At 44.4% G+C, this 27,843-nt stretch overlaps 1 protein-coding gene across 2 annotated transcripts; it reads right to left on the reverse strand.

The window, feature by feature from the left end:
• Window positions 1-857: 857 nt before the first annotated feature.
• Window positions 858-27,241, reverse strand: LOC310990632 (uncharacterized protein). Of its 2 annotated transcripts, none has more exons than XM_083978098.1 (6): window positions 27,032-27,241; window positions 23,976-24,259; window positions 20,896-21,142; window positions 12,424-12,615; window positions 9,921-10,097; window positions 858-3,906 (listed from the first exon to the last, which is right to left on the reverse strand). In XM_083978098.1, the coding sequence occupies exons 1-6, from the start codon at window positions 27,164-27,166 to the stop codon at window positions 3,739-3,741; spliced, it is 1,203 nt and encodes a 400-aa protein (XP_083834224.1). In that variant the 5' UTR covers window positions 27,167-27,241; the 3' UTR covers window positions 858-3,738. The 2 variants fall into 2 exon arrangements, with proteins under 2 accessions (XP_083834224.1, XP_083834223.1); XM_083978097.1 differs by having other exon boundaries at window positions 20,890-21,142.
• Between the last annotated feature and the right edge of the window lie 602 nt (window positions 27,242-27,843).

Raw genomic sequence — 27,843 nt, forward strand, 5'->3', positions numbered from 1 at the left:
CAGGAGTGACGTCACTGGTCCGGTACTTACCCCTGTGTGATATGGAGACTCCAACCTTGAGTGGAGTTTTCAGTGAAGCAGGAAATGACCAAGAAATCTGATTTTTGTTTTTTCCAGAATGTGGGAAAACTATGAAAAGTGTCTGGAGGCAACCTGAAAGAAAATGTTGGCTACATCAAATGTGACATCTAAAGTGAAGAATAACTTTTGTAGGAGACAGTCACATCCATACAAAGTATTTCAGTGTCTGTCCTCTGATAACACTGGAGCTTTATTTGGTTACGTTTCATATGAAATCATTAATAGCAGATCTCAACTCAGACTGAACTCAAAGGAAACTAAAGAATTAAAGTTCCAGCTTGTTTTTTCTCGACTGAAGTGAAACTCTTCATTTTGGGGAGAAGTCACAGTGAGCATAAGGCTGGGTTGTCACTCCAGCTCCACTTACCTGCTTTCTCTCTAGAGCTTTTGACCTGCTGCAGTCTTCATCAGTAGTTTTGTTGACAGATGGCTAACATATAAAATTCATGGATTTTCATTTCAAAAATGAAAAAACATTTTTTACTAATTTAAGTGAGCTTCCAATTAGAGCTGCAACAATTAGACCGTTAACTGACAGGAACTGATTGGGGACTTTATCTTAATGATTGGTTAATGGTTTGTAATTTTCACAGTTCCTGCATTTAAAAATATGACGGTGCTTTTTCTTTTATGCCATGATAATAAAAGTGGTTATTTTTGTGAACTATGAGTGCTTTGTGTGTACATGACCAGGTTGCAGCTCTAATTGTGCCGTGAGCTGAGGAAGTGCAGCACTGATGGTGATAATGATAAAACATTTTATTTGTATAGCACTTTTCTAAATACTCAAAGACACTTTACAAGGAGAGAGAAAGCAACGATGAAAACATGTCATGAATAAAAATAGAAACAACTTTTAAAAGAGAAAATACAATGTCAGTAGAATTGTGGGTATTTCAATGAGCACCATGTTAGCAAGATAACCTAAACGTAACTATCTACTGGATCCTTTGATTAAACTGTTATTCATCAAATTGACTGTTTTTAAAAAAACAAAACAAAACAAAAAACACTTGGGATTCATCCGGCCAACTGTGATTGGCTGCTTATTGAAACACCCTTGTAGGTAGGTGTCAACTAAGTCCATCCTGGGAGCGGTGAGATGCAGGCTCGATGGGTTCGTTTTCTACAAGAAAAGCAACACTGGAGGGTGCGTTTGAGGCTGGGGGGGTGGAGGTGGAGGTGGGTGGAGCTGCAGACTTACTGTTATTTTGGCCACTGCAGCTTCCAGGTTGCAGCCCCGTTGTGGGCACAGACGGGGCCCAGCTCTGCTGCTAAGTCACTGGTGATCATGTGAGTGCAGTTGTGATGAAGGGAGGAAGGGGGGAGGTGATGTAAGGCAATGTTACATCTTCACAGACAACACAGCTCTAGGTAGAGGGTGGGGCCGGGTGGCTGGGTGGGTGGGACAGACAGTAATATTAATACAGCACTTGCCTTAAAGTGCTTTACAGTGAAAGGAACAAACATGTTATTGGTCAGTTTGGAACAAAAAAAAAAACGGGGATGGAGACTTGAGTTGTCCCCCCATTAGGTGGGCCGTGTCCTCCAGAGGCTGCGTTTGAAACCCAGTTGCGTCACAGTGGTGCGACCAGGCCGTCACATCTGGAGGCTGAGGTGTGCACCTGCTCCGGTGGCCACGACGACGACCGCCAGACCTTCACCAAGATTCACTGAGAAAGCAAACACCGTGGACAAAAAGCCTGAGGATCAACAGGAACGTTCAAACTGTCCCACAGAGGGACGTGTGGCTGCAGGGTTTTGTCCCAACCAAACAAGAGCAAACAGTTTGACCAATCAGCTGTCTGAAGACTGAGATCAGTTGATTCGGGGGTGCAGATCCGATGTCAGGATTGGGGGGGCACAAAAGTGATTTTTCTTTTGCCCATATTTTCTCCCAGTGTATGGGACTACTTTATGCATGGTTAATTGATATGGATGGATATCAAAATATGAAGCCCTAAGATTGAGGGTGTGTTTTTTTTAAAGCCTGCTGATGCATTCATTTGCATCGTAGTGGAGGAGACCAGAGATGGGATGTGGAGTCAGAAATGTATTTGTCAAACATTATTTGTTCCACCATTTCAATCATTTCTTTTTCGATGTGAATCTAGAATGTGAAGTCTGAAAATACATTTGTTCAATTTTGAATAATGTCGGGTATTTTTATTGGGGGGGGGGGCAGTTCATGTTTTTCAGAAATTGGGAGGGGCATGTCCCCCCCGTCCCCCCCGGGATCTGCACCCATGGTTGGAGCTCAAACCCTGCGGCTGCGACACGGCCCTCTGCCGAAGAGTTTGGACACGCCTGCTCTGAAATCTAAGTTGCAGCTCTTCAGCTAAACTGCACAACAGAGGGCGCTCCACCTCAACATTTCTGTGAGAGGAGGTACGCGTTGTCAAGGTTGCTAGGCGACAGGACTGGTGCCGTCGTGCCAACATCTGGGCAGGAACTCCTCCTTGCGTTGTGGGGGTTGTGACGGCTTGTGGAATGGCCACACCGGCCGGCGTGGAGCGTGTCCTCCTGGCGGGGGACACGTCTCGGCGCTGTGGTCTCCTCGCTGAGCTCCGCAGGCAGCAGGTCAACACGACCAGCACATCGCCGGGGGCAACGCCAGCTCTCAGGTGTGTTATCGAAAGAAGCAAAACCGCACCAAACTGTCTTTTTTATGTCCGTGGCTGGTTGGCGAAGAGGTCCTTTTATCAACAGTGGGGCTTCAAGTCTTCACAAACACACACAGAGAAGCCAAACCGGCGGATACACTGTCACAACTCTTTTTTTTTTTTGTGTTGTTGTTTTGTTTGTTTGTTTGCTGAACAACAGTTGTCAGTCGTGGTCCTTGCTGTTGGTGCTCAGAGACGAGAGGTGTGGGTGCTGTAACGTCAAATAAGAACGGAAACAAAACAAACAGAACTTTCTGAAATAGTCATGACACCTCCTAACGCACAATATACACAATGTTCATTCTGGAGCATGTTAAAGGGGTACGTTAAAAAAAAAAAAAGTTCATGTTTCCCCCTTTCCCTTTTACTTTCCAGAGCCTCATTTTACAAAACAAGTTGGGTTTTTATGTTCGAAAACATATCAAATTGAAGGGAGAGCTTTGTCACATTTACTTTTTGACAACTTGAGGGGCGGGAACACACTGTTGATAAAAAATAGCCTTTTTGTTTCATTTAACATATGGATAAAGGGGGGGAGGAGGGAGGGGGGGGCGAGGAGAGACACTATTCATAAAGGGGAGGATAGATATTTTCATAACTAGAGTGGGGGAGGGGGGAGGGGGAGATAAATTCTCGGTGGGGGACATTTTAACTTATATCAAGTACATGGCATAGATCATACATGAGGGTCAAGGCAACACATTTTTTTAACCTAACTACTCAGTTATCAATCTCAACTAGTCAATAGTGCCCTTCCCTGATCCCAAACACAATGTTCCGAAGGGGGGGGGGTGAGGTGGTGGTGGTGGTGGTGGAGGGGGGCGGAGGGGGGGCTCCCAGGTCCTCCGTCCTCCATGCTGGATCCACAACGGGCTGGGGAGGAGGAGGAGGAGGAAGAGGGAGAGGGAGAGGGGTGTGTCGGTGATGGATGCGACGTGAAGGCGGGGTGAATCCGGAGGGGTGGGGGGGGTGGCGGGAGGAGGAGGGGGGAGTCTCATTGATTGTAGAGGGAGCGCTGTTCCCAGGGCATGGCCTGGATGGTGCGTGGCACGGGGGAAGGCTTGAGCGTGGGCGCTCCGTTCGGATGAAGGGAGTGGCCAAGGGGGTTGATGGTGGTGAGGGGCCGCTGGGGGGCCAGAGAGAAAGTGTCCTGGTGCTTCGGCTGAGAAGAGGTGGGGAGGGAAAGAGAGAGAGAGGGAGAACAGAGAGAGAACAAAAGAAAATCAGTCGGGAACTTTTCAAATGGAAACAAACACCAATTGATGCCTATGGATGAGAAAAAGAGGTGAGTTCAGAAAAAGTAAAACACTGATGCAAAAGATGAGCCTGTGTGTGTCAGAGAGGTTAGTGCAGCGGAGGGATACTGTGGCTCAGCGCTGAGGGAGGAGGAAGCTGGGACTATATTCTACATCAGTCCAGACAAAAACATTCATTCAGATTCAACTGATCTTCATCTGCATGGTCCGATACCGATTCAGAAAATCACACATTCAGTATGTTCACATGACACTCGGCCTTAATGAGTCTGTAGCTGGACAACTAGAGTGCATGTAAACGCGTGGAATCTCCATCTCTGTACGATAAATAAAGTTTACCGTAATGAAGTAAAGCTGTCAGACTCTCCGTGTTCTCACTGATGCGTCAGCGCTGATTCAGTGCAATTCACGATAAACAACACACAGTGTCAGCAAGAAGACGTGTTTTATATAGAAATAAAAGGAAGCCCGAGGCCCGACTTGAGTCATAGTATATAATATATTTTCAGCCCAAACCAACGCGTCTGGTCGGCCTGTTGAGAACTCTAACCCAGTTGTTTACTAGGAGACGTACAGGGTCAACCAGAGAGGGTCCATATTAACCAACTGAAATGATACATAACGCCACCTAGTGTTGAGGAGGTGGACATGTTTCCTTCACCTATTCCATTTTCCCCGTTGCATGTAAACTGGGACAAGGACAGAATCCAGATGAGACGTCCAACTGCGCTGTGAGCAGAGCTCCACTGATCTGTGGATCAGGGATGTGATTGGCCAAGGCCAAAAAAGCAGGAAATTATACGGCCCCATAGCGCAACGGCCCCATAGCGCAACACGGCAACAGTGCAGCCATTACACACAATGACATCATTTTGACACTTTATATTAAAAGTATATATACAAACAGAAAACAATTAATGTAAACGCTCTGATTGGTTAACACGTTACTCTCCAGCTGCTGGAGAGTCCTGTGCTGTGTGAAGCTGGATGCTGGTCAGTCTCATAAGATTTTTTAACTGAATGAGATTCGGTCACATAAGAGATGCTGCTCTGATGGACAAGAACATGATATATCCACCACACCAGGGTACGTTAAAGGGATATTTCAACATTTTGGCAAATTCACCCATTGTCATAATCCCTATAGTTTTAGGAGTAGGTTCATTACCTTTAATTGTCGGTGCAAGCTGTTTTGAGATCTGCGGGGCAGAGACGCAAGCTGCTCAGAGCTACGCAACATAGGCTCATGGTATTTCCGAGCTTTCCCTCAAAACTCAACAACTCCAAACCGCTCTTGTGGACAAACAAAGAAAAGAAAACTCTGTCTCGTTCAGGGCTCCAGACTGCGACTAAATGGTCGCATTTTGCGACTAAAATTTGATACAATGCGAGTAAATTTTTCATCTACTCGCGCATGTGCGACCAGTAAATTTGCCGATTTTTTTTTTTTTTTTAATGACCACTGTGATTGGCTCATGTGAAAAGAAACGTGTGTTTCTCTTCTCTACATCTCGGAGCGGAGGAGACGTCTTTCCACAGCAGAGCTCCGTGTGAAACAGCAGGAGACACACAGACCGGTGACCTGCGTGTGTGTGCTGTGTCACCTGCATTTTTTTTTTCGACGGCTCGCTACAAACCTTAAACATCCCATAATATGCTCGCGCTCTCGGCAGCGGTACTCAAATCGTCACAAGGCAACGAAGCAGGTTGACTCGCGCTGCAGAACGCGCTGCAGAACGCGCTGCAGAACGCGCTGCAGAACGCGCTGCACAGACTAGGCTCGGAAATGATTGATTGATTGTTGATCGATAGATCCTTTTTTTTTTTTGGCCGTGCGGAGGAGGTTGGGGGGAGGGGGCGTGTCGACGAGTTTGATGCCAAGGAGTCCGTGCACATGTGGCTCAGTCAGGGTCAGCAGACAAGGAGGCCAACAAGGGCTGGCCTACACCATAGACTGTAAAAAGAATGGACGTAGCGTCCGTGACGTCACCCATTGGTTTGGGGGAGTCTGTTTTGTGCCACTACTATGGGGGTTTGAGCTGCGCCATGTTGGATTCTACTTGCCATATTTGGAGCGGTGCGGCCGTTGGCCGGCCGAGAGCCCGCCCACTGGCCTCGTAGCAGCGGTCGCCGGACCTGTCACTCAACGGTTCTGCGCCCTGATTGGCCAGAACTTTAACCCTAATAATAGTAAAACGGTAGAGTTTAAAAAAAATTCACCCCCCTCAGAGTGTGTGCGGGGGTAGAAACTATCGATTGAGACCAAAAAAATAAAATGTACCAGGCTGTAAATATGTTTTTTTAAGCTGTAAAATCGGCTATTTTAACATGGGGCTCGATTGGAGTTGCTCCCTTCTGGAGCCAGCCCCCAGCGACAGCCGAGGGGATTGCAGCTTTTTGAATGCGGAAGTGAGCTTCACTTCTCAGACCGACAACTGCCCCCTTGGCCTACACAGGCACCTTATCCCCAAAGGAGGGGGGGGGGGGGTCTGTTCTAGGATGAGTTTACCACAAGTGGTGTGTCTACTTGTTCTGTTATTGGTCAGTGCAGCCTAAACATTAACTTTATATTTTCAATATTTAAACTGTTGCACAATAAAATGTGAATTTAAAACATTATAGTTTCTGCATTTATGCAGTACTTATCAGTAATACAGTGAAAATTAGAGGAAATGTGCAAATTTACTTTGCAAGTCGATTTCGGTGTGCGCCCCTAAATTTTCTGCTTGCGCTCCTAAAATTTTAAGTTAGGGGCCACTGTGCTCCTAGTCAAAAAAGTTAGTCTGGAGCCCTGGTCTCGTTCCGTAATTATCTCATAGCGTGGTGAATGTGCAGGTCACAACTTGTCCACCAGATCGGATGGGTTTTGAGGGAAAGCAAGAAATCCCATGAGCCTCTGTAGCGTAGCTCTGAGCAGCTCACGGCTCTGCCCTGCAGATCTAAAAACTGCTTGCACTGACAATTAAAGGTAATTAACCTACTCCTAAAACTAGAGGGATTATGGCAATAGGCGAATTTGCCAAAATGTTGAAATATCCCTTTAAGAAATACGCATTACTTATGAACCCATCATTTCTGAACTGTCACACTTCATTAAAAAGTGCTTTAATATAATGTTAATGAAAATACTGATGCTTTTAAACAATGCTCCTGGTTGGAGGAGCAGTTTACACCATCAGTTTGGAGAATCTCATTCATCTCTAAGGTGTTGTACCTGAAACATCTCCAGCTAAATCATTAATGTTGTTGAATCTGCATGAGTTCAATTAAACTACACTGGGGCTCAATGTTTCTGGTGCTGTTTTTTTTTTTAAGAGTGGCTATAAGACATTTCTCCAGCTGACCTCATCCTCATCCTCTGTGACGGAGCCGTCAGCTGCTTCGGTGTGAGGAGCTCCACGTCAAATAACCACAACTATCGCTGATCAGCAGCTGATTCCCCCTCAAAGAGGAGCCACCGCACACAGATGCTGTGTGCCGGCTGTGTGATAGCACAATCCATATAGTCTGCTCTCTGTCTGAAAGTCCCTGTCGCCATGGGAAACAACATCCAGACAGAGGCAGAGGGAGCAGAAAAGCCCGATGACCCGCTCTCCACCTAAAAACCTCCATCCTGGTGAGTCACACTACGCCAACGCAACACCTGTCGGCTCACGATGTTCCAATCCATCCTCCAAGCTCTCACTTTGATCCCAGATACACACCTGGTTTACACAGTAGTGACACACACACACACGGTGACAACAATGCAGATCTGTCCAAACTGAAACTGTTTAACCACATGAGGAAATCATGAATGAAAAACAGTAACATGTCATGAGGAACAAATCATGTGCAGCCCCAGACGACGACACTGAGATGTGAAACACAAGCTGAGTGGATGATTAGTGTGACAGAGTGAGCGTTGACAGCACAGGCCCCAGTTAGTAGTGTTAGAGAGCTTCCTACCGCCGCAGCGCAGACCTTCAACACTTTAGATAGAGCCTCAGTGAAGGAAACAGCTCATCCACTCAGCGTTAGTCTGCTGCTTCCCTGCTCTGAGGCTTCCTCTCCTCTCACTGATAATGATCCAGTGCTGCCGTCTCATCTGACGGTCAAAGTGAAGCTATCAGTCGCTGTCTAACTTGGACTGTTGATGGCTCTCAGTCTGCTGATGTTAAGGTACTGCTATTGGATATGATCTCATCCTTCTGATGAGCTCAGGGCTGTTTCTGTGTTTCCTACCGATCAGACAGCAGCTTCACTGTTTCACTCAGTAAAACATTAAAAAGTTTAAAAAGGACTCAAACTGACGTTGTGGCCTTTCCACCCAGTAGCTGATTTGTAAATGAGTGTGCTTCTTAAAACTGTTGCTATGGTGACATGTCATCCGGCTGATTTTTTTTCCCTTTTAGAGTTTCACATAGTTGCATACATTAACATTTTATGTGTATATGTCAAAATAAATTGCCCCAGGTTTATGTGGTTATGTGGTTTCAGGCTATATTAATAATAATAGTTTATCTTTTTTTCATGTCTTTATTTATGAGAGTCTTTTCATTATTTATTTATTTCACTGAAAAAACTAAATATATTAAACAATAATAAGATACTACATTAATGGGAACATTAAGTTAAATATATCGTCCTGACATTCCCAGAGGATCAATTGAGTAATCGGCTGATCATTGGTCACCGGTATCATGGTCCAAATTCCGACAACTGATATATTGGCCGATTCAATTTTTGCATTATTTTCTGAGGGGGTCATGTTTTAAATATTGAACTATGTATGCTCTATATTTGACCTCTGTTTTTGAAAATCAATACAAATATTTGAAACATAAACAATTTTTGCATTAGCACAAGGACGTCATTTCTAAGTCATATTCCCTGCACTTCTTTAGCGTTAAAGGGATAGTAGCATTTTTTTAAAGTGGGGTTGTATGATCTACAAATAGCCCCTAAGTATTTTAATTGCAGTAGAAGACTCTCTGCACTCCTCCCGTTAGCAACAGCCCATAGCCCTGCCCAGAGATTTACAACATACAGTGTTGTGAACAGACCCAAAGAAACGGCCTATTTTCGTGGCCTGAAAGAGGTTTTACCTGAAAAAAAAATACACAGTTCCATTGTTCACTATAATACACTTTTTTCCAGCCCCTCAAAGTGCAGGAAAAACACAGTTTTTATTTGGACCTAACTAACTCACGTATCCCTCCGGCCCGGGGTTAGCGCCCACAGATCAGCAGTTGGTTAGGTCCAAATAAAAACTGCGTTTTTCCTGCACTTTGAAGGGCTGGAAAAAATTATATTATAGCGAACAATGGAACTGTGTATTTTTTTTTCCAGGTAAAACCTCTTTTAGGCCACGAAAATAGGCTGTTTCTTTGGATCTGTTCACAACATTGTATGTTGTAAATCTCTGGGCAGGGATATGGGCTGGCGTTGCTAACAGGAGGAGTGCAGAGTCTCTTCTACTGCAATTAAAGTACTTAGGGGCTATTTGTAGATCATACAACCCCACTTTAAAAAAAATGTTACTATCCGGCGACTATTCTCTAATGGCTACATGTATATTTGCCTGATTGCTCAGTCTGCCCTTCTACTAGCCAGTATTGGATTGGTCTCAGGCTACAGAGTAAAATGATGCAGTCGAGCTAACGTGTTCTGTGTTTTGGGGATCGAACCCTGAAGTCATGTTGTGCAGATATATTTCCATCAGTGCCCTGAGAGCATTGTGAGTGAAAGCAGCAGACTAAGGCCCAAGAGATGTGAGAAGAAGAGTGTGTCCACCAGGTCTCTCTGCAGAGTCCTGGTGGACACGTGAAGCACTGAAACATCAGTCCCTCTCTCCTGGTGTTAGTAGGCAGACAGGGAGAGGGGCAGCTAGCCAGCGGACAGTGGGCGGCGGTGGGGGTGTGGAGGTTCTCTCTCCTACCATGGGGTTGGCGCTCAGCCTAGTGTATCCCGAGCTCATCTCCTTTACCTCAGGCACCAGGGGCTGGAGCAGGGGGTAGGAGGAGGAGGGGGCGGCGCTGGAGGAGGAGACGTGTTTGGAGGAGGAGCTCCTCATGCTCTGCTGGCTGCTCTGGGAGGACACTGAGCTGGGACGGCCCTGTAGGGGACACACAGGTCAACACACAACACAGTTAGAAACCAGTGATTCATCTAACACCTCTTGTGCTCTCGTCTTGGACTTATTCAATCACTCTGATCGCTATATTTGGGATTCCTGACCATTCACTTGCACTTAACTCTACACACAAGAATGTTATAGCTTTCACATCCCTACTAGCAAGACGATCGTTATTGTTGCATTGGAAGTCTGCTAAATATCCCTCTATCTCCCGGTGGCTTAAAGGGATATTTCAACATTTTGGCAATTGGCCCATTGCCATAATCCCTATAGTTTAAAGACCCCCTCCCATGAAAATCGTGTTTTTCGTGCTTTTCACATGTTCCTGTGGCATTTTTCTTGTGTTAGAGCACATATCAGCAGAAAAGGAAGTGCAAAATTGCATTTCTGAGTTTTTCTGCCTTCAAATTGCTGTAAACCAATGGCAGACGCAAACTGGCAGTTTCAGGGAGACTGGAGCTGACGTGTCACAGCTCCAGGGGAGGGCACTAGTGCTACAAGCTCCCGCCCTGCTCTGCATCTGGCTCAGAGGTGAAAGGCTTGACAGCTCGGTGTAGCTGTCAAGGTATAACAGGTATAGCTCACCTGGTAGAGCAGCTTGCACCGTGAGCAAGGACTATGTTCCAGTCTGGGTTCGAATCCCAGTGTGGAGTTTTACGCTAAACGCGCTGAATCAGTAATTGTACAATGTCCAGCTGTCAGCAAGCGGGGGGGTGGGGTGCGAGGAGGTGGCTGGGCGGGTGCAAAGCAGCGCAGTCTCCGCCCACCCTCCAGAGGTGCATTGCTAATGTGCATGGCTAATGAGCTGGTTTTAAAATGACCAAAAAGGGTCGCGGGAGTGGGACTTTGAGGAGTAGGTTCGTTAGCTTGTTTGTGCAAGCTATTTTTAGAACGGCGGAGCAGAGCCGCGAGCTGCTCAGAGCTTCGCTACGGAGGCTAATGGGATTTCTTGGTTTACCTCATGAAATCAAATACACAATCCAACAACTCCAAAACGCTCTGGTGGACAAGTTGTGACCTGCACATTCACCACGCTATGAGATAATAACACAACGTTACCAGACAGAGTTGTTTTAGAGGGAAATGCAAAGCTGAGTCTGCTTGCTGAAAAACTGCCCCCAACGGTGACGCGCATCAGCAAGTTTGCATGAATTTACCTGGAAAACATAGGCTTTGGAGTTGTTGGATTGTGTATTTGATGAGTTTGATGAGGGAAACCAAGAAATCCCATTAGCCTCCGTAGCGTAGCCCTGAGCAGCTCACGGCTCTGCTCCGCCGTTCTAAAAATAGCTTGCACCGATAATTAAAGGTGACGAACCTACTGCTGTGACTATAGGGATTATGGCAATGGACCAATTTGTCAAAATCTTAAAAGACATAATCCCTTTTTTTTAAATTTGAGAAAATAAGCGGATGTACAGTCAAATTTTTCCACAAATGGCAACCCTGTATTTCCCATTTCACTAATTTAGAGGTACTATCAGGTACTGATCTGACTGAAATGTGTGTCTGTTACTGTTGTACCTTTTATATTGCATGAATAACCAGTAGTATGTATGTTGGTCGTGACTGAATGAGGACGTGAGCTGTTTTTTACAGTGCACTCACTGCATTTAATTGAATTATTTTCATCTACAGTACATTCTTATCAGAGTGTTTTCGTTTTGTTTTTTTTGGTCATTTTCGTTTGTCAGGGTTTCTGCAGGTACCAGCAAATCTAATTTAATTCTTTTTAATGCCCTTTTTAATGCCATTTCAAACATTTTTAATGCCCGTGACTGCAAATACTATACGTGTGCGTACATACACTTACCTATATACACATACACACACCCAATTACTTGGTTCGGCATGTTTATCACACCAATAGGGGTGCACCGACTGCAATTTTCTGGTCGATCACAGATTTTTAAAAAGCCTGACCTGCCGATTAAAAGCGATTAAAATAAAAAAAAAAACAACAGTAGCCTGCCACCACCTAAAAATATTAATTTAGAAAATTCTCCATTTCTTCACCCACGTTTAATTTTACTGTAGATTAACTGTATAATCCCCCTATTTTTCTGCTCTTTGTGCTTTATAGGGATGTAATGATATCAAAATCTCACTGTCTGAATCAATCAATTTTTTAATGCCTTTGAGAATCAAATTTAATTCCTTTTAATGCCATTTAAGGCCTTAATTTTAGCAAAATATATTTAATGACTTTTAATGCTTTTTAATGACCCGCGGAAACCCTGGTTTGTATATGTGTATATGTGACTGTGTACATGTATATAAAAACAAAGCGGTGACTCCTCCCTACCTGGTGGGGGTCAGGCACAGACTGGCTGCCGCCCTGGGACATGGGCGACACGCAGTGGGAGGGCAGCGGGTCCTGCGGGCCGTGTCCTCCGTGCTGCGCTTGCATCATGGAGTTGGCGCTGTTTTGCTGCTGTTGCTGCTGTTGCTGCTGACGGCGATGGGAGTTGGAGTAATTGGAACGGCGACCGCCGGCCTGGATAAAGAGGAGGAGGGTAAAGAGAGACAGAGAGAGAGAGAGAGAACAGGTGTTAATGTGGTCTCGGTCTTCGCACGAGGTCGTGCCACATTCATGCAGTGACCAGAGAGAGAGGAGGAACAGAGCCGAGGAGAGGTGACGGATGGATGTGGATGTTTCTCTCCCCGTTGAATCAGACTCCTCACGTTTGGTGTACGGCTCGGTGTGAATGTCTGAGGTGGATGCGTCTGGCTTCTGACTGCTTTACGTGCCACTGGCCTGACATGAGGGGATGGAGTGATTGAGTTGTACACACATACACACACAAATACACTCACAGATTTGCCAGATTTACCACATCTAGAGATCGTAGTCGGTGTTATAACATGACCCTGTCTATCCTTGGCTGTAACCATGGCAACAACAGAAGGTGCCTGCCTGGTCAAACCTGTCCTGTAACCCTGGACGGTCTGGTCATTTGCTGACAGTGTTGAGTCTTTTTTCTAAAGTATATTTTTGGGGCTTTTTATTGCCTTTAATTGACAGCACAGTGGAGAGTGAGACAGGAAATGGGGAGGCAGAGAGGGGGAGCGACATGCAGGAAAGGGCTGCCCGATGCGGGAATCGAACCGGGGCCACCTGCAGTGAGGACTATAGCCTCAACCAAGTGAGCTAAACGCCGCCCGACAGCGTTGAGTCTTTACAGGACCCGTGTACTGGAACTTTGGAGGAAAATTCAGCCTCAGTTCTGAACGGTGAAAACACAACCTGGGTCACAGGCAATTCAATTTGAGGTTCACAACTTAATGTGATAGTTCAACATTTTTGCAAATTTGTCTGTGACCTGCACATTCACCACGCTATGAAATAATAATGGAACGTTAAGAGACGGAGTTGCTTTCAAGGTAAATGCAGCCAGAACTACATTCCAGACAGGGTGATTTCAAAAGCGCAAGTAGTTCCAAGTATTTGCTTCATGTGTCGTAATGTTACATAATTATACACGATTTTCTCATAGCGTGGTGAATGTGCAGATCACAACTTGTCCACAAGAGCGTTTTGTTGGATTGTGTATCAGCTTGCGTCTCTGCCCCGCAGATCTCAAAACAACATGCACCGATAATTAAAAGGTAATGAACCTACTGTTATGACTATAGGGATTATGGCAATACGCGAATTTGCCAAAATGTTGAACTATCCCTTTAAGCAGCCATTGGACACATGACTAATGGTGCTTTTCCACTGGCGCGGCACGGCACGTCACGGCACGTCACGCTTTTTTTTGCTTTTCCACTAGGCCTAGTACCTGGTACTAGGTACTATTTTTAGTACCTCCTCGGCCCTGGTTCCAAGCGAGCCGAAGCGATACTAAAACGTGACATCAGCCGACTGCCTTCCACTGATTGGACAGAGCGTTGTCACTGGAAGAGTGCGAGCGCTACGTCCGACGTGAGAATCAAACCCGGAAATTTCAAAAACAGAGCGGCAACAGCGACCGCTGATCTGTATCAAGACTGTTGTTATTCCTTCACCCGGGTTAAATGTTGCTGTGTGTTAAACCAAGCTGTGGTCTGTAATCGAGGTGCAGACGAGTGAGTTTGGAGCTGACGAGCGGATCGAAAAAAGAGAGGCGGACAATGCGGCCCCACAATCGCCTCCGCAATCACCCCCGTGCCGACCCCGCCCCCGCTGAGGAGGTACGAGAAGAACTCAGCTGTAGTGGAAAAGCACCTTTACTGAGCCGAGCCGTGCCGTTCTGTTCCGTGCTGTGAAAGTGTAGTGGAAAAGTGGCTTAACATTTCAAAACAGGAAGTTCCATCAGTTTTGAATCCTCGTATTAGCCTTAGCTAATAATTGATTGATCACAGTCGGGATGATCAGGAGGAGCAATGACTGTCCAGCTGCTTCTCAATATCAACTTTGAACCTCACTAACTTTTAATTCAAATCATGTGTTCAAAATAGGGATGTCATGATTATAGATTTTTTTGGTACAATTATTGTCAGAGAAGTAATAATGATATATTGATTATCACGATTATTATGCATTATTAATTTTACAACACTTTGAATGTGTAAAATCAAATATAGGCAAAATTACATTACTAATTTTATACACAAAATATTTATGTATCTATTAATATAGGACCAATTATTAATCCCCCAGGGGAGGTGTTTGAAATATTCAAGTCATTATTTGTCATCTATTCACAAGTTTCCAAACGTCATCTATGGTCAAAACCGGAAGCTGGTTTTGCATTTCCAGTGGAATTGTACGTTTACGTTTCCATGGTTTTTAGTCGTTGTCATAGTTGCGGTTAAACGCATGGATCCATTAACACTGGTTTTTAACACGGATGTCAATTTGTGTGATATCCATTGTTAAAAGCTGGTGTGATGATCCATGCGTTTTACAGATTTTCATTAAAAAAAAACAATGGAAACGTAAACATAAAATTCCACCGGAAGAGCAAAACCGGCAAAACAGGCTTACGTTTTTGACGTTCAGAAAAAAGTGGATACCACATATTTAAGTTTATTTTTATCGTTCTTTTTAATTACAAATGACACGCTAACATTTAAGTTCCTACCAATTCATTGTTACGTTAGGTAAACAGACCAGTATCTGTGCATTTGGTGCACATCTGCCGATATGGTTTCGACATAATCTTCTTTTGGAGAGTAATGATTTAGGAATCTTTATGATTAATTAATTGTGGCGTTTAATACCACGATTAATTGTGGACACAGTTAATTGTGACATCCCTAGTTCAAAGCAAATCCAGGTCCTGTGGACACCCTGATGGTTTGGGTGAATTAATCCAGCCACCCCGAACAAGAAGGGGCGTAGTTGCATGGTGGGTTTTCTAGCCTTTGTGGCTGTGCTCAAAAATCAGACCCAAGTTGTAGGGAAACAGAATTTTCCTTCTTTTGATGAAGTTGAACTGCTTGGAAAGCTTTTGGTCCTGAGGGTGTGTATGTAACAGTGAGTCCAATCACTATCACTTGTGTTTACTTTGATGTTCAGACGCTGCCTGCAGGAGGAGCAGGACCACGTGGGGCTGTAGGTTCACCAGGTGATGGGATTTCTATCGTGACCGCCACATCTAACAGTCCTGGCATAGGTGATCCCTTCCTCACGGCTAAACTGTCTCCACCACACACACACACACGACACACACAGAACACACACGCACGCTCACTCATGCTCACACCAACCTGGTTTTTGGCCGCGGCGCTGCAGCGGTGCTGGGCCAGGTCCAGCATGGTTCGGTAGCTCTTAAAGCAGGACGGGCAGTTGAACCGGTTCTTATGAACCAACCCCCACACGCACGCACGCACGCACAGACACACACACACAAACACACATATAATTGGATTACTACACTTGTGAGGACAAATCAACTCAAGTGCATCCATTCCGTTATCTGAGCCCTGAGCCTTTGCCTAAGCTGCGCCTAGCCCTGGTCTAGCCCTGGTCTAGCCCTGGTCTAAGCCTGACTCCACAGCCCAGCGCTCAGCACAGGAGGGAGGGGCCCAGTCACACTAGAGCTGGAGAGAGGACAGAGGGTCAACACACATGGGCAACATTGTGTTACATGCACACATTTCATCAAAGCAAACGATCCACAGTATAACTTGTCACACATGCGAATCAGCACTCACACCCCAGTGTTTCCCTGAGCTGGGGACATCGTTTCACACAAACTTAAGTTTGATCAGTCAAAACGGAGGGTTCAAGCTAAGACGGTTTATTTTGGTTCAAGCTAGCTACATCGAGGGTAGGTTAGCTTCCTATTTCAAAGTAAAAGCACAAATTATATTGTCATGGTTTTCTGTATGTAAAGGGCAACGGGTGTTTTATTTTGTGAAAGTAACCAGAAGTGCGTTGGTCACAACGGCTAGCTTGAGTAGCGCCGAATTCGTCCGAACAAAATTGTAAACAGCTGGTACAAATTAACGACACACTGCTGATCTAAACGGCTACTTTCTCGCCTAAACATGTTTGAAATTTTGATAAAGTGATATATTTACAGAGTTTAGAGCTAAAATGAAATGAGCTTCTGACTGCTGATTTCGGCTCGGGTAGGAGGCAGGCTAACACTACCTATACACTTCCAGCGTTTCAGCTAAGCTAAGTAGAGGTCGCCAGCTCTGCCCGTATCTCCCTTGTTACTGCACGCACAGTCGAAAGGATGGTGTCTATCTGCTGGTCATGGACTCAGGAGTGAGGCAAGACACGAAAAAAGAAGAACTTTCAACCACAAGAGCCATGTTAAGAGGTCTTTTCCACCGATTTCACGCTGTAACTTCCGGTTCCTGTTTCCGTGTGTGTGTGTGTGTGTGTGTGTGTGTGTGTGTGTGTGTGTGTGTGTGTGTGTGTGTGCGTGTGTATCCACTTAATGAAAATTGTAACACTTGTACACATGCAATTATCCAGTTAGGCAATCAAGCTAATAAACACATTTCCTCATTTGGCAGAAGCTTTTATGTGAAGTACGTTCCCAAGGAGGAGCCAATAAAGCCTCAGCACAGCAGGAGAACTTGGAACAATAAACTACTAAATCAGAACATTTTAAATTAGGCAAAGTGAGACAAGTTCAGGTAGAGAAATGCTGTAAGTCCATAGTTAGATAGCTTAGTTTGGCTTGTTAGGGTGCAGAGGTGTTAGGAGAGGAGACAGAGGCGGCACCTCGGACCTGAGAGCATTTGAGATATATGATTAAAAGCTACATTGATATATACACACACACACACACACACAAGACATCATTTGTTCTTTTTTTGGGGGGGTGGGGCGAGTTTTCCCCTTTTAATATTGGAGCACACATGCCCACAAATAAATAACTTGACATTCTGATAAGAAACATTAATACATTTGAAGTGCTGTTCATTATCATGTGTGAATTAAAGGTCCAGTGTGTAAAATGGTAATAAGCATTGGTTATCGGTCATAAAAATAATTCAAGTTGTGCATCCCTAGTGTGTGTGACAGGCAAGAGAGAGAAACAGCCAGTGAGCAAAGGAGAGAGCGGTGATGCTGGGAACAGGAGCAGAGACTTGGCTAAGAGCACAGCCAGACCACCTGACATCCCTGTGTTCTGTCAGTTATCATGTTCGCTCATTATGTCTCCATCTGCCTCACCTCTTAAACTGTGCCGATTGTGGATGTCGTCACACAGAATCCATTCACTTAACTTAAAATCTTACTCTCACTCTGACAACTAATGATGGTGCAACCTGACGCTTCACATAGATGCTGCAGGGTGAGGGCAGTTCAACGCCCTGCAGCAGCACAGGCCTTCAGCCTCCTCCAGGCTGACACACGACCCTCTGACCTCGTCCAGTAAAGCAACAACACCTCATCACAGGAGATGCATGGTGAGGAAGGACTGTCAATTAAAGCAGAAGTAAGCGATCCGGTCGTTTTGGCTAACTTCCTGTCAGCCGATGGAGTTAGCAGCCCCCGCCCTCGTCATGGATCTATTGGTCCTCGTCCCTACGTCACCACATTCACGCGCATCCCTTGGCTGCACACACAGCCCTTCATGCCGTTCTCTCTCCTCATTGGATAAAGGTTGTAGGATACAAGGAAAGTTTTCTCCTCGGCTTACAGCAGAGCAGAGTGACTGACAGACCCGTGTTTCGGACCAAACACTCTATAGAAGTGATTGCTGTCGGAAGATACAACTATTTAAGACTTATATTAACACAAATATTCCGCTTACTTCTGCTTTAAGGCGAAACACTACAGGCAAAATCATTGTATTTTCATGTGCCGATCAATTTTGAGATTTTGGGATATATTTTTCTACCTCATCATGTCTTCTTTCAGAATAGTGGAAAGAAATGGTAAAAATAAATCCACATGAAGGTTTTTATTTTACTTCATTTTGTCTCTTTCATCTGTAGATTTCTCCTAAATTTCACCAAAAGTTAACAGCTACTGTGGCAGCTACTGTTTGTATCAGCAAAAAATTATAAAAGTAGGATTTACATGAACAATCTATGGAATTGTATAATACAAGTCTTTAAAGGCTGTTTTCTCAGAATTAGTTTTTCCTCAGACTCTGTTAGTGCTGCTGAAGTGGAGATTTTGGGCTCAGACACCAAAACCTTCCAGGATTATTACTGTCTATATTCTTAAGGATTTTACGGAGGGGATTGTTGATAGATCATTCACAATATTGTCCTTAAAACATGGAGAAATTAGATTTTTTTAGGGCTGGTGACAGTATTTTCTCATTTACAGAGTGATAAAAAGAGATATCCAAAATTCCCTCTGTAAAAACTTCTGATATGTCTCTAATGTGTCAACAAAATAAAACAAGAATTTTGAAAGCAGCTTTATCCATTGTTCAGATTTCGGTTCTGGAAATGTATGCAAATTAGCGCATATTTATTAGATATTGCCTCATTTACGTATCTAAACATAAAATTTGGCAAAACTTGCAATACAAAAAATATTAGTCTTAATGTAAGTGATAGTGAAGTTTCATGGTTAAATTTTTACCCTATTCACCTGTAGTCTCACCTTAACATAGCACTGGAGAATGACACTAAAGACACACATGGATTATTGTGCATATTCATGAAGAGGTGGAGGGAAAGCTGAATGTGGTTTAAACAGTGCAATTTATTTGTAGCTGCAATCATTTCAACTATATGGTCCTGACTCACCTGGCCTGAACACTACTCTTTATAACTATACAATACTATAACTATAATACTTGTTTAGGCTCACCCCCACTCAGGTTGCAAGTGAGGTGAGGCCATAACAACAGGACAGGTGAAAATGCAGACTCCTGATTGGTCAGTGAGGATTGTCACAGTGAACAAACCTGCTCTGGTCAGATCTGTTTGACTGATATTTCAAACCTACGAAGTCACTTACTACTGTTAATAGAGACTAGGGATGTCACGATTACTTGTTTTCATAATTAATCGTGGTATTAAAAGCCACAATTAATTAATCACAAAGATTCCTAAATACCCACACTTCCCAAAAAAGATTATGTCAGAACCATATCGGCAGATGTGCGTCAAAATAAAGGTAAATGCTCAGATACTGGTCCATTTTACTAACGTAACATTGAATTGGTAGGAAATTAAATGTCAGTGTGTCATTTGTATTTAAAAACAAAACAAAAAACGATTAAAATAAATGTAAACATTTGGTATAGATGACAATTTATGACCTGAATATTTCAAACACTTCCCCTGGGGGGTCAATAAATGGTCATATATTAATAGATACTTGAAATATTTTGTGTAAACAATGAGTAATGTAATTATATTTTGACTATATTTGATTTTACACATTCATAGTGTTGTGAAATTAAAGCAGAAGTGAGTGATATATTTGTGTTAATATAAGTCTTAAATAGTTATATCTTCCGACAGCAATCACTTACATAGAGTGTTTGGACTGAAACACGGGTCTCTCAGTCCATCTGCTCTGCTCTGAGCCGAAGAGAAAACATTTATCGTATCCTACAGTTTTTATCCAATGAGGAGAGAGAACGGCATGCAGGGCTGTGTGTGCAGCCAAGGAACGCCGTGAATGTGGTGACGTAGCGACGAGGACTGTTATGGTGCGTTCAAGGAAACTCGTATTTTTCCGACCGTGAAGTGGTACCAGTTCGATCTGGTACGAGTTCACCGGTCGGAAGTTACGAGTGGCCGTTATAGTGACTTTCATCGGTAAAACAGGTCGGAAAAACACGAGTGGGTTGCCTGGAACGCTACAAAGTCGTAAGTTGTGACTTGAAGCTGTAATTTACGATTTCAAAAGCCTGCCTGGAACGCAGCATTAGCGAAAACGACCGGATCACTCACTTCTGCTTTAATTAATGCAGAATAATCGTGATAATCGTAACACCGTGATTATTTCTCTGACAATAATCTACCAAGAGAATTTATAATTGTGACATCCCTAACAGAGACAAATGAGACTACAGCTGTTTGCGAAAGGAAAAATAGTAAAAGAAGAGGAGAGGTCAGGGGTCAGACGGCGCCTGGAGGATCAGCTGATCAGACTGTGAGCAGAGATTGTGTTTGTCTCCTCTGAGCAGCTGTGGTTGATGAGTTTGTTCACAGAATCAGTGACTGACAACCCACCTAACACCAAGTACCACCTTACATTTTACACATTAAACGTGTAAAATCTTGCATGTTTTTGCTGAGAATTCACTCGGGCCGATGTGGATTATCAGTGCAGCCGGACGACCTCCTCCCGTCATCCACTCCTGTCGCACACACACACACGAGCGGCGGGCGCGGGGACACTCACCCTCACCTGGCTGGTGTTGGCGGCTGTGCAGCGGTGCTGGGCCAGCTCCAGCATGGTCCGGTAGCTCTTGCAGCAGGAGGGACAGTCGAAGCGGTTGGGACCGTCGTCGTGGATCCTCTGGTGGTTGCGGAGGTACCGGGCCAGACGGAACGCCTTCCCGCACAGGTCGCACATGTAGCGCTTCTGACCGTGGATTCGCATGTGGTTGCGCAGGGACATGTAGTTGGTGTAGGGCTTGCTGCAGAAGTCACACCTGGGGGGGAAGGGGGAGGAGAGAGGAACAGCGTCAACACCTGCTAGCAGACTGCACGGCCTATGGTCCTGGTTATTGGGGGGGGGGGGGGGGGGGGTTAATCGCTCTGATTTCCCCGATTCCATTATGATTATTGAGGTCTCGATTGGATTATTAACCGATTTTTAATTATTAAGGATTTTCGATTCGATTTTCCATGATTGTTTTTCCATTTGACAGTAACAGTAAATTAAAATACACCACAAACTTATTGCACCATTAAAAAAATAGTCAGCTGTTGAATTACTTAACTTCTCTTTTATTGTGTTAGACCTTACTGCACCTTGAATTTGTGTAGTGCAAATGTAACTTCCAAATGATTCGTTTTTTGTTTTTTTTCTCTTCACAGTCAAAACAAAAACGAATGTCCACACTTGTAAATAAATGCCCACAGTTTGAGTTTTTTCCTACAGAACAAAGATGCAGCTTTGGAACCTTAAAGATTTAACACAATAACATCATCATCATCATGAAAAAAGCCAATAATAATCGATCTAAACAATAGTCACGATTAATTAACAGTCTCTTTTTTTCACCACCCCTATTGATTATGATTAATATTATTATTAGATTTTAAAGCAGATATCAGTGGAATGTTTTTGTTAATATAAGTCCTAAATAGTCCTATTTTCCGTCAGCAATCACTTACATGAAGTATTTCAGCCTAAACACGAGTCTCTCCGTCACTCTGCTCTGCTGTAACCCGAGGAGAAAATTTTCCTTGTGGGATACAAGTGTTATCCAATGAGGAGAGAGAACGGCATGAAGGGCTGTGTGTGCAGCCAAGGGATGCGCGTGAATGTGGTGACGTAGCACGAGGACCAATTGATGCCTGACAAGGGCGGGGGCTGCTAACTCATGGTGCGTTCAAAGAAACTCGTACTTTGTGTTTTTCCTTCCTGTGAAGTCATACCAGTTCGATCTGGTACGAGTTCACGGGTCGGAAGTTACGAGTGGCCGTTATAGGGAACTTTCACAGACAACAGGATGGTAAAAACACGAGCTACGGGTTACCTGGAACGCTACCAAGTCGTAGTTGTGACTTGAAGCTGTAACTTACGGTTTCAAAAGCCTGCCTTGAACGCAGCATTAGCCGAAACGGCCGCGAAGCTGATATCTGCTTTAATTATAGGCGCCTTTCAGGGCTCCAACAGTCATCTTACATAAAAAGAATGAAAATACAAATAGAGTGAAACCAGAATGTGAGGGGAAAGCCAGTGTGAACAGGGGGTTTTGAGACGTGATTTGAAGGCGGGTAGAGATGTTAAAGTCTGGATGTCCTGTGTGTTCCAGAGCCAAGGGGGCAGAGCGTGGACAGATGGGCAGGAGGGGTGGAGAGGAGGGCAGCAGAGGACGACCTGGGTGTACGGGAGGGTGTGTGTGTGTTTCAAGGATGTTCAGTGAGGTATGAAGGAGCGAGATTATGGAAAGTGAGGAGCAGGATTTTAAAGTCGAGGCGGAGACGGAGCGGACAGAAGTGATGTGTGAAGGAGATCTGGAGATGATGTGGGCAGCGTCAAATTTGAATACAACTCACAAAATCACCAAACACATCAATTAAGACAAAGGTGGAGTGTAAGTGAACACAAAGAGAAAGCAGAGACAGTGAGAGAGAGATGGGAGCCCAAAGAGAGAGGATGACAGGCAGCTGAACCTGACTTGAACCTGGGAGACTGAGGTAAAAACGCAGTAAACTCTCTCAGATCAGCTCTATTATATGTTTTGTCTCTCACACAGCTTGCAGCCTCAATAGTTCAGTTATTTCCTTCGACATCAGGCCCTAACAGACTTTTATTAGAGTTGGGTCTGTGTGTTTGATATGTACACTTGGTCACAGTCTCCAGTGGAGGTCCAGAGCAGCTTGGTAGAAATAGCATCAGAATGTCAGTCAGCTAGAGTCATGATCACAGCGCTGATCCTGCTGGATGCTGCTCATAACAACAACACATCACGATGCCTTTACTTATCCCGTGTTGTAAACTGCTTCCTTGTCTGTAACAACATCTAAGTCACATCTGCCCGTCCTGGGTGAGGGATCCCTCCTCTGTTGCTCACCCTGAGCTTTCTCCTGTTTTGTCCCTGTTAAAGGGATAGTTCAACATTTTGGCAAATTCCCATATTGCCATAATCCCTATGAAATAATCATGTATAATTATGTAACATTATGACACATGAAGTAAATACTCTGAACTACTTGCGCTTTTAAAATTACTCCGGCTCAGCAACCGTGTCTAGAATGTAGTTCCGGCTACGCATTTGCCTCCAAAACAACTCTGTCTGATAATGTTACATTAGCGTGGTGAATGTGCAGGTCACAACTTCTCCATGTGAGTGTTTTGGAGTTGTTGGGTTGTGTATTTGATGAGTTTTAAGGGACAGGGGACCTGTACCATTCACCTCCATTATGTTCACTGAGCAGCTCACGTCTCTGCCCCGCAGATCTCAAAACAACATGCGCCGATAATTAAAGGTAATGAACCTACTGCTATGACTATAGGGATCATGGCAATAGGTGAATTTGCCAAAATGTTGAACTATCCCTTTAAGAGGTTTTCTTAGGAGTTTTTCCTCAGTGGATGTGAGGGTCTAAGGACAGAGGATGTTGTTATGATGCTGTAAAGCCCTTTGAGACAAACTGTTTGTAAAAATGAGCTATACAGATAAACCTGCCTTGCTTTCATTGGTCAGTCTCAGCCCATTCAACAAATACCGTGCACCTCTGTATTGGCACAAACGTTCACAATAAAAGCACGGTGGGTGGACACGTGGAGGACGGAAGCCTTCGGCGTCTTACCTGAAGTCTCCAGTTTTGTGGGTGAGCTTGTGGTTGAGCAGGGAGCTGGCGTGCTTGTAGGCGCAGGTGCACAGGTCGCACACGTACGGCCTCTCGTCCGACTCCATGTCGTCCGACGCCGTCGCCGCCGCCGCCGCCGCTCGGGACTCCAAGGAGAGGCTGGAGCTGGAGAGTGACGCTGAGGAGAGGCTGGAGCTGGAGAGGGCTGCCGAGGAGAGACTGGAGCTGGAGAGCGCTGCCGAGGACGTGGGGAGCTGATCGCACCAGCTGATGGTCGAACTCGGCTGTGAGAGGAGGAGAGAACGCGTTAGACACAGGGGCTACAACGCGTACACGCTGTGGAAACATATGCAAACACACAAGTACGCGAGTGATTGAAACGACCGAGCACGCTGTCGGACTGTTACATTAATAACAGGGACACGGCCTTCTATGTCCTGTGCATGATTAAAATCCAAGCAAAATGTAATAGGATTAGCATAACCTCTTATTGTAGCCTCAAGCACTTGTCGTTCTGTATCTGCTCTGTCATTATCTGTGTATGAGCTTCTATACATTCACAGGGTGCTACTGTATGTGTGAGATGCACACAAGGCAATATTTATATTCTGTCTCTGAGCGTGGACAACTTGTTATGTAGATCGTGACAAAAACAAAAGTTGAGCGGCCCAGCTTGTCAATCACACCGGAAAATAACAAAACCAGGAATCAAGTCAAACGCTTTGCACAACAAAAAGACCACAAGCAGAACTCTGGTCCGTGTCCACGTGAGTCACGGGTGCAAACACGAGCTCCTTCCTCCTCAGCTCGCGGTCATAACACGTTCTCAGTAACGCAGCAGCGCATCGTTTAACACACATTTCTCTGCGTCTTCTTCAAAAACTCTTCTTGGTTTAAGTGTGTAAACGACAGAACGAGCGCCCGATGAATTCTGACCACGAGAGCCTAAAGGAAGCGTCGACCGCACATCAAGTGAAACTGCTGCAAACTGAGAACCACAATGATCAAATATGTTTGAGCCTTTACTCAAATTCATAGAACTCACTGTCTCTGTGTTTCTTCAAATAAAAGGAATCATAAAATATACTGAAAGGTTATAAACAACTCATTCACTGATTTTCTTTCTACCGACAGAAATTTGTAATAACACTGTTTGTTGCTCTGGCAGATTGCTTCTGCTTTCACCTCCTTTCCAGTTCATCCTTAACCAGCACCATGGGTGGTTTAAGACTCAGACTGTGCTGCTCTTCATTATATGAAGCCAACCAACCGTCCGGTTCTTTTATTCTCATGTTTTGGGTCATTATGTCGCTGTAGGAGGAAGCTCTGACCAACCACTCTTCATGTGTTTATCTTTTTCTCACCATTCTGACAGCCAGTTATATAGCACTACTAGTACAACACTGTCTAATAACGCGTTAAGACTCTATTAATACAGGCAGAGTGTCTGTACATCACCAACCTGTATTTGTGTGCATTAAAATTAAGGGCATCATTTACTTCAGTTTACGAGTTTAACAAACACTTACTCCCTCAAAAGGCTTTTGGTTCCTTTAACTTTTCAAAGGCGTTTTGAGACTTTTGACAAGTAGTGTGCATGAAAAAAAGAAAAAAAAAAGATACACAACAAAACAAGTGCTCCATGATAACTAAAAACTGACAGACACATACATAGGAGAAGGCTGACACGGGACGTCCAGCCTCCAGTAACAGCCGGACAGGGTTGGATAATATTCTGTGAGTCTCTGTCAGCAACTTGTTGTGAGTTGTGCAGCACAATTCAGTTTTCTAAAACACACTCCACATAGCTGTCTCTTTAGCCTTATGGTTTAAATAGTCACATCACTTCAAGAAGACACAGTAAATAAAAGCTATGCACGAGTGTATGGTAGTGCACATCATAGAACCTAACTGACAAATTGGTTGTTTACAATGGGATTAAAAAAAACATGGTCTGCTTGCTTTCCCTCCATTTCCCGCTACTATTCATAGACAGGCTCTAAGTGTCTCTGTGTGTCCAGCTGGCTAACTCAAACCATAATGAAAATCATTGATGTTAAAAAAAACACGTTGTAGAAACACTGCAACTATTGGAGTTGGGTTAATATCCCTGAACACAGGGAAATTAACGCTGGTTGACCCGCACGCCACAGATGAACGGGGGGGGTCACATAAAAGTGTTGTCTATGAGGTCGCTCGCATTCAAAATAGTGAAAAAATGTTAGCGAATATAAATTAATGTGTGGGTGCCTGTGTGCGCTGTGCAGATAATCTCTCCGCAGAAAGCGACCATGAATGAACCGCACAGTCTGGCATCACAAAGAGGTCTTTCAAAGTCCTCCGCGGGGCGTCTTCCGCCGCCGCTTCCTGTGGGACAGCCCGTGAGCCCGGCCGTGTTTACTTTGCGCTGTCCGCTAACAATATTGCAGGCCGCGTGTATACACTTATTTTTGTGCTTTTACTACCTAAATAACCCCCACCCATGTGAGCCTCCATGTTGGAGCTGACCCCCCTCAGAGAACTATCTTACACACGACCGTGTCCACGAGAAAAACGCTGCTTTCCACTCTGCCTTGTTTTGCACGGGCTCCGCTGTTAGCTAGCCGCGCTCGGTGTTGTCTGACGTTAGCATTAGCACGCTAATGTTTGGCTAAATTAATAAACATTTTCTTAAACCTCAGGCGTTTTTTTTCCATACACCACAATTACAAAATAACACCGATAATTACACCAATTCATCAATGGGGTGTAGTAAATAAAATGTGCAGGAGCTCCTAATTACTCCCCCCTTAGCTCGGCAGCTAAGACTCAAACTAGGCCGTGAACCGCTCAGCATGACGGAGGCTGTGTTTGCAGGAAGCCAACGACGCTGTTATGTGACACAACTGGCAGCTTATTATCACCCGGTATTACTCAACTCAACTAGCAAACATGTGTAAAACAGATAATTGACATAGTGGCAGGTTAATGAGCTGCTGCTCCATTAGCCGTCTGAATCAGCTAATTGTCAGCTCGCTGGCTAACGGAGCAGCAGCAGCAGCAGCTGGCTTTCTTACTCCGGAGTCGTTGGGATCCTTTTTCCAGAACAATTGAGAGCAGTGACCGAAGGACTCTGTAGATGTCACATAATTTACTCCGTTCCTGTCTTGAAAGTCTCCGTGTGTGCTGCCGGTGTTTGTTCTGGCGTACATCGTCGGTTTTCGGATTCTTCGACTTTTTCTGGCTGAAAAGAAATAGGGCCGCTTTGTCGGGATCTTCTTCCGAAAAGAAAAATATTTCTTCTGTGAAATGAGCATTTTGATGGCGGACATATCGGAGCGCGTCTGTCATACCGCCGCCTGCCGGACTGGAGTGTAACAACACTTAACGCTCAATGTGGACATTTCTGTTTTGTTTTTTGTTTTTTACCCTAGTTGTAAAATCCCAAACTTAATAGCCTATTTGTATCAAAAAAATATATATATAAGAATATTGTTTTTTCTTTTTAACGTCACATGACAGCAGTAGCAGTTTTCTAACCTATGTCTGCCTTCTCCACTGGATTTCATAGGTTTATTCTCATCAGATATTATGAGAATACATATAGCTACATACAAACTACCCAGTGTACAAGGGAGTTAAAATTAATCTTACTTTCTTCAGCTACAACAGAAGAGAACATGCTTATTTTTACATAGGTGATTTTGCTAACAATATGTGCATCTCGTGTCATGGTGATACATTTCACCATGATAAACCTGCACCGCCTCATCTGCTCTCTCTACTGGACAATGACACTGGTTCAGGTTTATACTATGATATTAAGTTATACACAGTTTGTTATTTTCAGACACAGTGACAAATAGAACAGATCAAACCACAGTGTTTG

The sequence above is a fragment of the Trachurus trachurus genome (genome assembly GCF_905171665.1).
Source record: "Trachurus trachurus genome assembly, chromosome: 8".
NCBI lineage: Eukaryota > Metazoa > Chordata > Actinopteri > Carangiformes > Carangidae > Trachurus > Trachurus trachurus.

Coding starts and splice junctions, on each gene's coding strand:
- LOC310990632 (XM_083978097.1), bottom strand. CDS start 27,166: ATGTACGCCAGAACAAACACCGGCAGCACACACGGAGACTTTCAAGAC. Junction 12,616..20,889: donor CCAACACCAGCCAGGTGAGG/GTGAGTGTCCCC, acceptor CTCTTTATCCAG/GCCGGCGGTCGCCGTTCCAA. Junction 3,907..9,920: donor GGCTGAGCGCCAACCCCATG/GTAGGAGAGAGA, acceptor ACCTCTTCTCAG/CCGAAGCACCAGGACACTTT.